At 46.0% G+C, this 16,055-nt stretch overlaps 1 protein-coding gene across 2 annotated transcripts in view; it reads left to right on the top strand.

Moving 5' to 3' along the window:
- SSH3 (slingshot protein phosphatase 3) overlaps window positions 1–15,765 on the top strand; it is a 29,456-nt gene extending 13,691 nt beyond the window's left edge. The window contains exons 4-14 of one of the 2 annotated variants that reach the window (XM_060262077.1): window positions 2,414–2,532; window positions 3,599–3,670; window positions 5,334–5,399; window positions 5,826–6,020; window positions 6,525–6,618; window positions 6,914–7,042; window positions 9,942–9,988; window positions 10,800–10,946; window positions 11,870–12,070; window positions 14,043–14,481; window positions 14,708–15,765. In XM_060262077.1, coding sequence (XP_060118060.1) covers window positions 2,414–2,532; window positions 3,599–3,670; window positions 5,334–5,399; window positions 5,826–6,020; window positions 6,525–6,618; window positions 6,914–7,042; window positions 9,942–9,988; window positions 10,800–10,946; window positions 11,870–12,070; window positions 14,043–14,481; window positions 14,708–15,208 — 2,010 coding nt within the window. In that variant the 3' untranslated portion in view covers window positions 15,209–15,765. The remainder of the gene's footprint in view (window positions 1–2,413; window positions 2,533–3,598; window positions 3,671–5,333; window positions 5,400–5,825; window positions 6,021–6,524; window positions 6,619–6,913; window positions 7,043–9,941; window positions 9,989–10,799; window positions 10,947–11,869; window positions 12,071–14,042; window positions 14,482–14,707) is intronic. The other variant, XM_060262078.1, reaches the window with a different exon arrangement.
- Window positions 15,766–16,055: the final 290 nt, after the last annotated feature.

Genomic DNA, 16,055 nt, shown 5'->3' on the forward strand with positions numbered 1-16,055 from the left:
GATCACAGCAAATGGGATTACAAAACTATATTTTATATAAATTCTGGGTGGTAGCTGGAGGAATGCAAGTATGTTTTGGTGGTCAGTGAGTTCAGTAATGGCAGACCAGGTGCTCTGAAAAATTGCTTGTTGTCCTTTCCCTATAATGTTGGGGTTGAAGACATGAATAAATGTGGAGTCACGGTATTGCTGGGTGTGTCTTACAGCGAACTCTCCATTCAGGTAGGGCAGCAATGAAGCTCAGCATGTTTAGTCAGTGCCCCACAAGAACTGTGTGTGCATCTTATTGCTATGGTCATTTTTACACATAGGCTTGCCAATCCCCAGGTTCCAGCAGGGGTTCTCCTGCTTTCCCAGGCTCCTTCCTGCTCCCAGTCAGCTGGCCGGTGGGGGAGAAGCCTTTCCACCTCCGGAGGTTTCAGACTCCACTTGGAAAGGCTGTTGTGTCTGTGTCTTTAAGGCTGAATGGGGGCGGGGGCAGAAAAGCATGGCTGCTCCCAGTGGCTGTGAAAGCAGCCCAGACCTTCCGTTGGTTGCACAATCTTTTCAGAGGTTGTTTGCATAGGAAAGGTAAACTTGAACCTTTGGTTGCTCTGTGTTACTTTGAAGAAGTTGGAAGTTCAGCAACTCATGAGTAGAGATGCCAATCCCCAGGTGGGAGCAGGCCCTCCCCCACTTCAGAGTTGTCAGAAACGGGGGGTGGGGAGGGAAATGTCAGCTGGGCACTTCATTATTCCCTATGAAGATCGATTCCCATAGGGTATAATGGGGAATTGATCTGGGGCTCTGGAGGGGCTGTTTTTTGAGGTAGAGGCACCAAATTTTCAGCATAGCATCTGGTGACTCTCCTCAAAATGCTCTCCACGTTTCAAAAAGTTTGGGCCAGGGGGTCCAATTCTATGAGCCTCAAAAGAAGGTGCCCCTATCCTTCATTATTTCTAACGTAGGGAAGGCATTGAAAAGGTGTGCGGTTCCTTTAAATGTGATGGCCAGAACTCCCTTTGAAGTTCAGTTGTGTTTGTCACAACTTTGCTTATGGTTCCACCCCAATGTCTCCTGGTTCCACCCCCAAAGTCCCCAGATATTTCTTGAATTGGACTTGGCAACCGATTTACACATAAGGCTGAAATTGACTTTTGCTTAAACCAGACTGTAATGACAGAACAAGATCTGCACTTACATTTCATTTCTCTTTTACTTTCTGTCCCATATTAGCCCCATTCATGGTGGAAGAGGAGCTTACAGGCACTTTTCAGTGTCACACATGAAAATAATTTCAAACATAGGCTACTGTATACCAGACAGCATCACAGTATGCCTCTAGAGGATAGCCAGGGAAATCTGACCTTTCCCTACCCATTTGTTTGCAGTCAGAAGTTTACAGGGTATGCATCTATTCTCCCTCCAGAACTATTAAGTGTTTCGTAGACATGTCCTTTTAGAAGACTATTTCTAGAACTTTTAACTGTTGAGATAATATAAAAACGGGTTACAAATGTGCGAGATTAATCAGAAGCTTTAATTACATGCTCCAAGTTATTTTTTTGAAGCCCTACGTAATCGTGGTTTTTGAAGGAATGATCTGTGGTATTGAGACTTGAGGACTTGTAAATGACAGCACTCTTATGCAGATTTAAATATTCAAGTAGGATGCAACATGCAACTTAGATTTACTTTAGTTGTTGGCTGTCTTGTAAACAAATGTTTCATTTCTGGATAAATATAAATAGAGTTTTCTTCGAAATTGCTGCTGCTCTCATGTTGGAAATTGCACAAATGACTGCTTCAAAGAAATGAGACACATTTCTCCTATTGGTGGAACCAGTTGCCGGAAGAAGTTAGGGTCTTGCGGGACCTCATCCAGTTCCACAAGGCCTGCAGGGCAACACTATTCCGGCTAGCCTTTAATTGATTCTGAGGTACTGATACAGTAGTAAAGAATGATATCTAATAAATACTGAACCCCGTCGGAAATGAAATGACATAAAATGATATTAGCACCTGACTGTTTTAATATTTTAATTTTTAATCTAATTACGATGTAATTAATGTGTTGAAATGTTATTGTGATTTTATTGGTTGTGAGCTGCCCTGAGCCTGCTTCAGCGGGGAGGACTGGATATAAATTTAATAAACCATTAAACCATCTTGTAGCCTGGGGCAGACTGGAATGTGCCATAGTTATGCAGAAATGTTGTTGCGTGTGTATTTAACGCAAGTACACACACGACTTAGCATTGGCCTCAAAAACAATAATATGATTCCGTGATGACTGTGGATGTTCAGCGAGTTGACAGCCTTTCGAATCTGGGGATAGCACTATAGCTTTTGATTACAAGAAAATCTCCTTGAGATATGTAGATGATCTTTAAGGTTACTTACGTGATGAGTATTTGCGTTTTGTTCTCTACAGGCTGTGAGGCTAGAGTCAGCTCGAGCTCACAGAATCCGGTACCTGCTGGTTGTGTCAGCGTCAGAGATAGAGAGCCAGAGTGAGATGGTGCTGCTTGGAGTGGACTTTCCTGAAGAAGGGTGAGAGGACAAGCAAGTGTGCTGGAAGACATAGTATGGGGGATGTGCAAGAGTAGAGGAGGTGAAATCAGCAGACTTAAGACTGTAGTAACTCTTCATAAAACTGCCACGTTAGTTTCACAAAGGGGAACAAAGTACTAGAAGGCACAAAACTTTAGCTTCCTGTTGCACCAATGAAAAGTACAGACCTAATCAGGAAAGCCCCTCAGTGGCTTGTATTCGCTTGCCTTGTATCTTGCCTGCTCAGTATTTTTCAGCAAGATCTGGCTCTCTGTCGAGTACCAGATAAATCTTACAGGGCATAACTTGATGGACACTTAACTTTGATGTCAGTCCCATTGCACCTACCAGGTCTCAATTCCTGAGTGGCCATGCATAGACTCGGGCTGCAGGTTCTGGTTTTATAACCAAGGCTGTGACTATTTCTTAGAAACAAGTGCTTTTAAAATAAATAGGATTTACTTCCCAGTAAAATCATGTAGAACTTGAGATCATGGCCTGTTTGCTCTCTCTGTGGAAAAATTCTTATCTAAAGCATCTTTGCTCCCTGAGAGTTGTTTCTTCCTGTCTTCCTAGGTGTCAAGCCTCCTTAATGTGCTTTATTCCCTGGTCAAACGAGTTTAGCAGCCTTTGACTGCGTTCCCCACCACCGCTACCACCACCACCTTTACTCCTCATATGAATGCCCTAGAAACTTTTGTTTATGTATTTGGTTAGAACGCAGCAGTTGCAAAAGGACTCCCTGGTCAAGGGGATGAACTGAAGATGTGTGCATTTCTTCTCTTTAACCGTAGTCAGGAGCTCGTCTTTGGGCAATGATACCTCTGTCACCATTACTGCTATACTGATGTCTAGTATTTATGGCTTCTTCCCCGAAATCAGATGTAGCATCACTTGTTTGTTTGCCTTTGCATTTCCAAACAGCAATTAGTTCTACAGTGTTTGCCAAGCTATTGCAAAAGCAGGTTGTGGGGAGAGCACAGGCAGGCATAAATATCTTTTAAACAAGCACAGACCTATAACCCCTTGGGGGGGCTGTCTGATCTCTTCTCTGCATCTTCCCCAGCTCAGCTGCCTGCACCCTGGGGATGGTGCTGCCACTCTGGAGTGACACCCAGGTCTTCCTTGATGGTGATGGGTAAGAAATTCTATTTATGTCTCCCTCCCCAATTCATACAGCCCCCTGGTAGTCCTTGTGAAAGCCTCTGAAAGTAAGTTTGCTTTGCAACTGGACAACAGCCTAGGATAGTGAGAGGTCACTTGTGTGTGTGTGTGTGTGTGTGTGTTCTGATTTTTTTTCCTGCCCTCACATATTTGTGCCAAGCCTGAAGTAGAATAAATAGTTGTCTTTTTTCCTGATCTTAGTTAATAATTATATCTACAGAGAAGTGGCATGAAGTTTATCCAGAATAGCTAAGAAGGGGATTTAAGACTGCTTCTGGATTAAGCCACCCCCCTCCCTCCTGTCTTAGTAGAAAAACATTTTTCCATTATTTTTCCACATAGGCTGTTTTTTTCCATGCTCATCCTAAGAGGTCACCCAGACCTCTTCTGCTAAATCTGAATCTTTATGTGATTTCTAGTGAGTTGTATCCAGGTTTTCCAGACTCAGCTCACTTTTAACTGCCTTTTAAAAGCCTACAAAGACCCAATTCTGCTCAGAACCATGGTGTGGGGGAAGGAGGGGCATGTTACTCTGCAGCTTGCTAGAAGTCGTATTGTGTAGCTTGACCCTCGGTTCCCTGTGTCATGAGGATAAAATGGAGGCGAAGCAAACAATGTAAGCCTCTTTGAGTCCTTACTGAGGAGAAAGTTGAGGTATAAATAAATAAACTATATCTAAAATCCTAGATCTTCTTACAGGATAATAGCCACCCATTATGCCACAGGCACAAGCAAGCAGATTTCAGGTTTCCTCATCTATACAGGATCTGTGGCAGTGGTCTCCAGCAGAGATATTTCACATCACCTACTGCCTGATAGTTTTAACGGGAGATAGCAGAGGTTGAATGGAAAGAAAGCAGATGCTCTACCGCTGAGCCCGTTCCCTCTTCCCCGAAGTTCTGCCCAGTGTACTATAACAACTGTTGGAAGGCTGCAAGCAATATTTCAAGGGACTGAGGATGAAGTAGCAACAAAAGCCTCATTCCCATCCCATCCGGTCATATGCTAAACAATACAAGCTGCTTTCTCATTTCCCTTCAAAAATCGCATAAATAGACCTTAATGCTGTACACCTCACTTTCCTAGCTTCCCCCCGCCAAAGCAAAATCATGCACTACTGTATTCAAATCATTTTTTCCTTGGCAGCTAGTTATCCAGGAGACCTGACAACTAGCTGCCTGTTGTCAGGCCCCAGGATACTAAGTTCCCACATTTCGATCTCTCCCTGCTACAAAAAGGGTTTATGCTAAGAATCGAATTTCTGTATGAATGCTCAAAATCTCTAGCATGATCGTGCTGTGCAGAGCGAGGATGCTTAGCATATTGACTTTTGTTGGTACATTCCATATTTAGAACCCTTAGATTAAGGCTGCTTTTGCCATTACACAAGACAGCAACTTGACTTTTAGTTCCTGGGGGTAGAAAAAGCCCAATTTTCCTGCTTACAAATGGGATCTGGCATTATGAAATATCTCAAGGCAGTTATACAGCGGTTCCAGCCCATATGTTTCTTTGCCCTCATATATATATGTGTGTGTGTGTGTGTGTGTGTGTGTGTATGTATGTGTGTATATATATATAAAACACCTTCCTCTGTTTTTTCTTGTGAAATCAACTCTCTCTTTCTGTTCCTCTAGGGGATTCAGTGTGACCTCTGGGGGGCAGACACGTATCTTTAAGCCCATCTCTGTCCAGACTATGTGGTAAGCAAGGATGTTGGGTAAGGTGAGAAATGGTAATGATATTGGTGGGAGAGGAAGGAAAAGGATATGGGCTGCATCAGAGAAGAGACATTTCCTGAATTTCTCTGATGACAGTGGCAGCTGCCAGAGATTACAAACATACCATTGGAAGGGCAGGGGAGAGAACTGAATGGGAGGGGTTCCTCCATCTATATTCCTCCTGTACGTCTTTGTTTTACATTTTTTAAGACAAGGTTTTTTGTTTGGCTCTAAAGCATTGCACAGGTGTTCAGTTGCAATCATGTCTGAAAGAAGTTGTGTGTGAAGCAAACATTACAGGGAGCCCCCAGCCTTTGGAGGTGGTGGCAGACATTCTGGGTACTTTGGCTGCTTGGTATTATTTGTTACATCTGCCTGTTTTTCTTGTTCTTTTATCTTGGCGCTCAGGTCAGCACTGCAGGTTCTACACAAGGCATGCAGTGAAGCAGTCTGCAACAATAATTTCCCAGGTGGCAGCGCATTGAGCTGGACTGAGTGGTACCAGAAGGCGGTGACCTCTGAGCAAAGTTGCATTAATGAGTGGCTGGCCATGTCTGACCTGGAGTCTGTGCGGCCCAGTTCTCCTGCAGTTTCTTCAGACCAGTCAGTGATGCTGTTTTTCCTTCCCTGGGGCTCATCGTAGACTATGTGGGGTTAATCACAGAACCATAGAGTTGGGAGGGGCCATACAAGCTATCTAGACCTGATGGTTCCAAGGTGGAATTCTACACCGTGCAGTAGTTCAAAGCATGGAGGTTTGGGGTGGCCTCAAGTCTACTATTCCCCATGAAGTCCCTCTTCTACACCACTGCTTGATAGCCAACAGGGATTAGAGGAGACTTTTTATGAGAACTGAGCAGAAAATGCTGGTGAAAGATGTTCTTCGTAACAAAAACCCATCCCAGTACTGCTCCCATAGCACCATTTGTTTCAGCTCCAAATTAAGGCTATTTTTGGGGAAAGGTAGAGCTTGAGGACAGTATCAGATTTATAAGCCTTTCGTGATAGCGATGGTGAGCATAGAGGGGAAACTCTGGTATGATAAGTGTCTGGGGCCAAGTCTGGTGGGCCGAGAGCTTTGCCGACCCTCCCGTCTCTGTGCCTCAGGCCGACAGCACAGGAGATGACAGAACGGATGATCCGGGCCAAGCTGCGTGAGGTGATGGCCATCACTGACCTGGAGAGCATCACCTCCAAGGAGGTGGGATGTTGGGACAGGGGGGTGCTGGAAGAGGAAATGATGGGAGTGTATGGTGAGGGGGTGAAGAGTTGCTGAGAAATTGGAAGCATTTGTGTGAATGTGAGAGAATGAGTGTGAGAGAGAAGATGGAGTTATGAGAACAATAAGCAGTGCTGAGAAGGTCAGGGAATGAGAGAAATCTGGGAGATTGGGGTAGCAGGGATGGGCATGAGTTGAGGAGTAAGACCTGAGATATAAGTGTGAGATGAAAGAGCAGCAAGGCTATGGCATGACTTGAGCTCCTCCTCTTCTACAGATTCGCACAGAACTGGAGCACCGAGCTGGTTGCAGCCTGGAGGACTACAAGGAATTTATTGATAATGAGATGCTGCTTATAATGGCTCAGATGGATTGGCCATCCAGGATCTTTGACCACCTCTATCTGGTGAGGAAGTACAATTAGGTATCCATGGCACTTTGTGGTCACACCCTGGCCAGGCCATAATCTCTTCTTATAGACCTGTCTCAACAAAATAAAATTTATTATTAAAAAAAAAAGGAAAAGATTATAAGCTCTCCCCTGTTGACAAAAAGATGGAATTTTTGCTGCTACCTAGTGGCCTTCAGGCTGTGCCTCTTTTTCCATCGCTTCTATTTCCTCACCCCTCGATGATCAGAACGATCAGTAGCAGGTGATTCCCATATAGCAAAGCTGTCCACCCCTCCCTCTCAGTTACATGCAGACTAAACGTGTAGGAGTAACCACAAAATGTGGATTGGACACACTGCTTAATCAAAAGTAGTGTGTCCAGTCCACATTTTGTGTGGAAAGATCCTCAACCATAATACGGCTGGACAGTGAAGCTCATGCTAAATTATACAGAATCATCCGAACAATAACTTCTTAGAGGTGTGTTTTCTAAAGGGTGGAGCCTTAGCTGTTTATGGATGTTGACTAATCCTTTATAACTTTAGTGACACCCTTTAAACAAATAGCACTCCCCCCACACACACACAGACACATAAACGTTCTTGAACTTAGTGTCACAAGGTGTTATGTGAAGGACAGGAGCAAAATATCAACAAGACTGCCTGATATTTTTTTTTCTTTGATGGAGGTATGATAGATCCTATGTCAGGAGACCTCTTCTATCAAATCATGAGTTGTGTTTTGCATTAATTATTCCGCCACGAAAAATAACCCTAGTTCTGCACATTATTCCTTGTATAAATTCCCACTTCATCCCTTTGCCGGCTCTTGACAGGGTGTCACTAATACTGGCCCCTAACGTCAAGAGCTTGGGAGTGCTCCTGGAGTCCTCTCTGACAATGGAGGCCCAAGTAGCAGCCACTACCAGATCGGCCTTTTTTCATCTTCGGCGGGTACGGCAATTGGCTCCTTTCCTGGAGCATGACAACTTAGCAATGCTGATCCACGCTATGGTCACCTCGAGAATAGATCACTGTAATGCCCTCTACATGGGGCTACCCCTGACCCTGACTCAGAAACTATAGCTAGTGCAGAACGCTGAGGCATGGCTGTTAATGGGGCTCCCTCAATGGGAGCACATTCAGCCAGTGCTGAAAGAGCTGCACTGGCTACCTATTGTGTTCTGAATCCCATTTCAAGGTGTTGGTATTGACCTTTAAAGCCCTTTATGGTTGGGGGCCTGCCTATCTACGGGACCGCTTTTCTCCGCATGTTCCCCAGAGAACACTACGTTTAGGGACACAAAACCTACTGTCCATCCCTGGGCCAAAGGAGGCCAGGCTATGTTCCACACGGACTAGGGCCTTCTCGGTGGCAGCACCAGAAATGTGGAATGCCCCCCCCCCCGGAGGCCATAAGGGCCCTGTGGGATCTCTCCGCTTTCTGCAGGGCCTGCAAAGCAGAATTGTTTCGACAGGCCTTTAGTGTCTAAACCGGGAGAGGACTGCCACCCCATATCGCTAAAGAGTTACGATTACTATAGGACCATGACCTAGAAAGAAAGAGCCCGCCTATATCGAAGTTTGTACAGCACCATGGAATGTTTTTAATTGTAATTGTATTTTATTGGTCTTAAACTAATTTAAATGTCTGAACTGACTGTTAGCTGCCCTGAGTCCGCTTGCGGAGAAGGCAGGATAGAAATTTAAAGTAATAAAAAATAAATAAGATAATAATCATCGATCTAAATTGAGTCCTACAGAAATCTAAGAAAATCATAATACACAGGAACAAGAATAAAAACTACAAATTCCACTACTTGGTAGTATAAAATACTCAACATCCACCTTCTTGAAAAGCCCTCTGGAATAGGGACAATTTTGACCTGTTTCCTGAACAAGAGGAGGGAGGGAGGGTGCTGGATGGTCTTCCCTGGCAAGAGAGACCCGCAATCTAAGGTCCACTTCTGAAAAGCCTACTAACCTTGCTTCAGAAGGAGGTAAAACATACAGAAGGGTCTTGGAAAACAACCAAAAGTGGGTAGTTGATCTTGAATATATACTCTCAAATAAAATATTAATTGGTTGAATGAAGTTAACTGTTGTTGTGGGCCAGCAAGATCAGGCCATGTGGGACCACAGTGTACTTCAGGATCTCCAACAGTGAGGGCCCATGGAAGAATATTTTTTTAAAATGTAAACAAGTGACCACCAGTGTTTCCTCTCAGCTGAGTTAGCATGAACTAGCTCACAGATTTTTAGCCTCCAGCTCACACATTTTTGTCTTAGCTCAGGAAGGATGATTCCTGAGCAAACTAATTTATGCAGCAGCTCACAACTTTAATACCAGTAGCTCACAAAGTAGAATTTTTGCTCACAAGACTCTGCAGCTTAGAGGGAACACTGGTGACCACATTCATCCCCAGTTCTAGCCATCAGATAAATCAGAGAGGCAAACAGTTATTCATACTTTGCTGAGTTGGCACAATGGTAGGTGCAGATCTGCCCTATACCCCTTCACAGGGTTGGGGGTTTTTTGTAGGAAAAAGCCCAGCAGGAACTCATTTGCATATTAGGTCACACCCTGACATCACCATTGTTTCACATAGGGCTTTTTTGTAGAAAAAGCTCAGCAACAACTCATTTGCATATTAGGCCACACCCCAACACCAAGCCAGTCAGAACTGCGTTCTTGTGCGTTCCTGCTCAAAAAAAGCCCTGCCCTTGCTGCATGAAGTGGTACAATTGAAGAAAGATTCCATGACATAATGCTGCTGAACATATACTGTAACTCAGCTCTGAGCTGCTCCCTGAGGGAAGCGTTTAGTAAGCAAATCAAGGATATAAGCATGTTTGCTAATTGTTTACATATCATGAGATTGAACTGTGTCTTGTGGTGTTCTTTTTTGCTGCAGGGCTCTGAATGGAATGCAGCCAACCTCGAGGAGCTTCAGAAGAACAAGTATGTGGTCTGTACGAGACATTGCCTATCGTACCGTACCAGCATCTCTGGGGAAGTTCCTTTGATCTAGAATCCTTTTAACTTTGAGATGACCACTTGCCATAGCTTTTAATGAAAATGTATTTTCTAACCAAGAAGGATTTCTCCTGCAGGTTCTGATCCCACTCTGGGCTACTGGGCAATTGTAGGATGAGATGGTTAGGAGAGAAGACAGGGTCTTATTGGCTGGGGGACCAAGGATGGCAACATAGTGGTAGGAAGTTGCTTACAGAGAGGGACGGTGGCTCAGTGGTAGAGCATCTGCTTGGGAAGCAGAAGGTCCCAGGTTCAATCCCTGGCATCTCCAAAAAAGGGGTCCAGGCAAATAGGTGTGAAAAACCTCAGCTTGAGACCCTGGAGAGCAGGGGAGAGACAGTGGCTCAGTGGTAGAGCATCTGCTTGGGAAGCAGAAGGTCCCAGGTTCAATCCCTGGCATCTCCAAAAAAGGGTCCAAGCAAATAGGTGTGAAAAACCTCAGCTTGAGACCCTGGAGAGCAGGGGAGGGACGGTGGCTCAGTGGTAGAGCATCTGCTAGGGAAGCAGAAGGTCCCAGGTTCAATCCCTGGCATCTCCAACTAAAAAGGGTCCAGGCAAATAGGTGTGAAAAACCTCAGCTTGAGACCCTCGAGAGCCGCTGCCAGTCTGAGAAGACAAGACTGACTTTGATGGACCGAGGGTCTGATTCAGTATGAGGCAGCTTCATATGTTCATGTACACTCTCTACATGAGAGTACATTGGAGAACCCAGCCTGTCCTATTTCTTGTCTTTCAGTATCAGCCACATCCTCAATGTAACCCGTGAGATTGACAACTTCTTCCCAGAGCATTTCACGTACATGAATGTGCGGCTGTATGATGAGGAAACTGCACAGCTACTGCCACACTGGAAGGAGACCTACAGCTTCATTTCAGCTGCCCGGTGAGAAGGAGGCGTGGAGATGGACTGTGCGTGTGCACATATATGAATGCAGCTACAGCATTTGTGTATTATTAAAAAGGTTCAACACCAGTGTCTCAGTCTCACAATGGCAGCATGTGCATAGACACTTCTGAGTGTGCATTTCTTCTGCTATAAGTACCCCCTCATTTGCAAATTGTTTAGAAGGACCTATGAAACAGGGCAAAAGTGAAGACAGGAAGCTTACTCTGATTTGGTTTTGTGACATAATCACGTCGTTGTATCTGTTTGACTGGGTGATAGGGAGATGCTATCATGCTCATTCAGTGATCCCTGATTGACTGGTATTTCCTCATGAAGGAATACTCCGATTTCTTTTTAAAGGAGAAGCAAAGCTGTAGGGGAAAAAAGCCACTGTGAATAATAGGCAGAACACAATTCAGAAAAAGGGAAGCAGGAAGAAGGGAGAGTTGTGAAACTCTATACACGCCTATACCTCTCCTTTCTAACTGCAAGTATAAACCTCCGTGCAGTACCTGCTGGATTGGGAAATGTTATGTGGAAAACAGTACTGTGCCTATGATTACCTGGACTGAATCTCTGAACCCAGCACTTAGGGCAATGCAAGCAGCTTCTGACACGCAGGGTTGGGAACCATGTTTGCAGTACTGGTTAGGCATAATGGTCAAATATGATGGGAGACCGTCAGGTAACTGAATCCAGCACCCTTCTCCCCTGCTGAGATCCCTATCTTAGTGCTACCATCACTGCTGGGAGCACTGCCTAGAAGCTTCCTCCCTCTGCCTACCTGGATCTGTGAACTTGAGCAACCAGACTTCTTTCCAGGGGAACAGTAGTAGTTGCTTATATCAGCTAGTGGAGCCTTACATGACCTAGATAATCAGTGAATGGGCAAATGCTGAAGCAATGGTTCTTCCCTGCAGAAAACAAGGATCAAGGGCACTGGTGCACTGCAAGATGGGTGTGAGTCGCTCGGCCTCCACAGTCATTGCCTACACTATGAAGGAGTATGGCTGGTCACTGGAACGGGCCCTTTGCCATGTGCGGGAACGGCGTCCAATCATCCACCCTAATCCAGGTTTCATGAGACAGCTGGAACTTTACCAGGGTATTCTGGATGCCAGGTAACCTTAGGGGAAAAGCAGGAAGGGTATCTTATTATTAGATCAGGGCATAAATGAGTGGACAAGGGGATCAATGGGGACTACAGCTGCCCAACTTTCTCAGCCCACCAGGACTCATCCATAATTTGGATTGGTTATTGTCAAGCAGCTCTGATAAGCATTGCATGCAAATAAGTGAAAGAGTAGTCTGAAAACCCCCTTTGTAGGTGTAAAAGCATTTTAAGCAGAAAACATTTGAGAGAAAAAAAAGGTGGGAGTGTTTTAACTTATTCCATTCCCTCCCACGGGGTTCCAAATGCCTGTTTGCAAGGGAGAACATAGGTTTGAAACACAACATGTGGAAAAGTGATGGGGGTGGGTTGTGCACTTGGAGCAAAAAAAAAAAAGAAAGCAGGAAAGGGATTAAGCATCCCCACTGCTTCTCTAGTCCCAGTCACCTACTCTGAAACACTGCAGGTTTTTTTAGTCAAACACCATTGTATACATTTATATATAATGTGTAGTTTGAATTGGAGGAACCACAGAAGATAGCGTGGATGGTGGCTTGTTTTGCTTAAATTGCGTTTAAAAATTGTAATGAGTTGCTTCTATTTGATTCACTGTATGCATCTTTCATTTTACATTTTGACCAATAAAGCTTTTCATGGCTTGGTACTAAGGAACCTGAAAGACTACCTGGGCGCTGGGTTCCCCATCTCAGGCTCCTCTTCCTGTTTTCCTGCCTTCGGAAGTGAGGTGGATAGTCACAAAAGAGAAGATCTTTAAGTAGCTCCCTGTGCATGATGCTTTGCCAAGTATCTTTCTGTATCAGGCTGAGACTAGGATCATTAACCCGTGGCGCAGAGTGTTAAAGCTGCAGTACTGTAGTCCTAAGCTCTGCTCACGACCTGAGTTCGATTCCGGGCGGAAGCTGGGTTTTCAGGTAGCAGGCTCGAGGTTGACTCAGCCTTCCATCCTTCCGAGGTCGGTAAAATGAGTACCCAGCTTGCTGGGGGGGGGGGGGAGTGTAGATGACTGGGGAAGGCAATGGCAAACCACCCCGTAAAAAGTCTGCCGTGAAAACATGAAAGCAACGTCACCCCAGAGTTGGAAACGACTGGTGCTTGCACAGGGGACCTTTCCATTTCTATTTACCCAACTTGGATGCTTTGGAAAGCAGATTTTTATTCTGCTTCCCTGTACCTTCCAGGCTTTCCCTGTCTTTCCTGTGATCTTCCTCAAATCTACTTTGCCGCAGTGTTTTGGGAAAGATCTCAGTAAGGCTAGAAGAAGAAGAATTGCAGATTTATACCCCGCCCTTCTCTCTGAATCAGAGACTCGGAGCGACTTACAATCTCCTATATCAGGGGTGGCCAACAGTAGCTCTCCAGATGTTTTTGCCTACAACTCCCATCAGCCCCAGCCAGCATGGCCAATGGCTGGGGCTGATGGGAGTTGTAGGCAAAAAAACATCTGGAGAGCTACCGTTGGCCACCCCTGTCCTTTATCTTCTCCCCCCACAACAGACACCCTGTGAAGTGGGTGGGGCTGAGAGGGCTCCCCCAGCAGCTGCCCTTTCAAGGACAACCTCTGTGAGAGCTATGGCTAACTCAAGGCCATTCCAGCAGGTGCAAGTGGAGGAGTGGGGAATCAAACCTAGTTCTCCCAGATAAGAGTCCACACACTTAACCACTACACCAAACGGGCTCTCTTATATATAATGTGGGTGGCTAGGATGGCGCCCATATAGAAGGGAAATTTGGACCTTCCTGTTCCCAGCCACAATGGTGTCATTCCCCTTGCCCCCAGTCCCTTGTCGCGTCCCCTGACACCAAAGGGTTTTTTAATCACCAATTGAACAACATGTTTTAATGTCCCAGTGTGTCTACCCAGTTCTCTATATTCCCAGCTTTCGTTTTTTTCAAAGTGACCTTTTATTTTTTAAAAAAATGCAACCCTCAATCCATCACGATCATCTTATGTGCCTGTGCAGCCGACATAGCAGCCTGTGGGAACAAAAGGTGGATGACGCTCAGTCAGAAGGTTCTTCGGACATAAGTGATGCCAGTAGTGATCCTTCAGAAAGCCCAGACTATGAGACAGTAAGCTTGGAGGAAGACCCACAGGAGCCAGTAACAACACCCCAGTATTGCTTTCGACCTCTGCGGGAACCCCCTGAAGAACTAAACCAGCCTCTGGACCCACCAGATGATGCCCAACTTAGTCTCCTGGAGACAGAGGAACACGGGGCATCCGATGATTCAGGGGCTGAGGAAGTGCGGAGACACCTGGCTACAATGAGAGTATCAGAGCAGGCAGCCCAGCCCCGACGAGAGCGCATTAACCTCTATGCAGTCATGCGCAGCATCAGTGAGATGGATAGCCCAGAACACATCCCCATGCCAGAGTGTGCCACAGAAGAAGAGGTAAGGGTATGTGCGATGACCTTCACCAAAACAAACCGTATGATGGAGGGTGAGGCAAGGAATAATTAGATGTGCCGAAAAAGAGAAAAGAAACGGCAGTGCACAAACAGATGCCGAGCAAGGAGTTGCGGGCGTGGGAGGGTACAAGGTCTAGAGAACCAGGGGTAGAATAAAGGGGAATCCTGTCTAGGGGTGCGTACTTAGCCTGTCTGCCTCCTCTTTCCTCCAACAGGTATTTCTTCATTCCGAGAGGAAAACCCCTGTTGCGTCTGAGTCATCCCCCTCAAATGAAGAGAAATCAAGAGGAGCAACAGACTCTTCAGCAAAACAGGGCTTCTTGAAAAAAGAATGGGTGCAGTGCCGCAAGGCTGGGCGCCGTGGGCGTAGGGCTCCTAAAGGCCATTCCCAGCTTTGCAAGCAGCTCTCATACCACCCAGCTAAAGGCCGTGTGCGTAAAGCTGTCAGGTGCATGGAAGGCCCCATCCCATTCTGCCGCAAGCCCCCCTTACAGCACCGCCTCTCTGTGGCCCAGCTAGCTGATGCTGCCCTGGTGGTGAGCCGGGCCAAAGAGTTTGAGGGACACACAAATCCGGAAAGCCCTGATAAGGTCCGGTCGCCTTCTCCACACGATCCCCATCCTGGGGAGGACAATGTCTTAAGTCCTATATCTGGTTCTCGATCCCGGCGGATGGTGCGCCAGGCCAGCATAGACATGGACCCCAGCTCAGGATAAAGGCTGCCTCTACGTACCTCCCTCCCTATACACTGTCGTTAAGTGGAGTGACACATGGAGCACGGAGGCTGAACAGAGAATCGCGCTCTATTGCATAGTTGCCTTTCCTCTGCCTTGAAGCTAGTCTCACATTGTCCTGGGAGCCAAGTATCTGCTTAAGAGGAGAACAGCAAGGAGCAAGAAAGGAGACCACAGCCACCTTGCGAGCTCAACTTCACAATTGTTCCACAGATAATGGGCAGAACTGAGGCAGGAAAGGAGCACTGCTTTGGTGGGGGCTCGTTACGTACACTTGTTTCAGACCTCACAATGGCCTTGAACGTTGTACAGCTCTATGTGGAGGCATTACATGCCATGTTCTGTTACAGGCCACCTTTGAATGTTCTTTCAATTGCTTTGATGCCACTGAGCACTTCTTTATGGAGCCAGGGCAGCAGCCTTTCACTGTGATCCATGGGGGGAAGAAACTGTCCCTGCTCATCTTTGCACACCCACCTACTGTGCCATTGCCAGCTTCACTCAGCCAGTGAATAAACTTGCTTTCCACTTGTCCTTTCCTCTAAAGCGTGTTCCATCTCATGGACAGATCTGTCAGAGAGAAACCAGCCGTTCCTTGGTACCCAGTACTTTACCACCTGTGGGACTGTAAGAAGGGGACTTGATCATAAATGGGGCCACTCCTTTTTCGTCTGTGGGTAAAAACAACATGACCGCTTAAAGCAGCAGTCATGTTGAAACGAATTCTTACATAGTAGCCTTCCAATGAAATCTGCAGTCTCCATTCAGCGACTTGCCATGCTTACATATTCCGGGAAGCAGAATATGAAAAGGGCTGGCTCCAGAGCCA

Source organism: Heteronotia binoei, chromosome 21 (genome assembly GCF_032191835.1).
Source record: "Heteronotia binoei isolate CCM8104 ecotype False Entrance Well chromosome 21, APGP_CSIRO_Hbin_v1, whole genome shotgun sequence".
NCBI classification, from domain to species: Eukaryota; Metazoa; Chordata; class Lepidosauria; order Squamata; family Gekkonidae; genus Heteronotia; species Heteronotia binoei.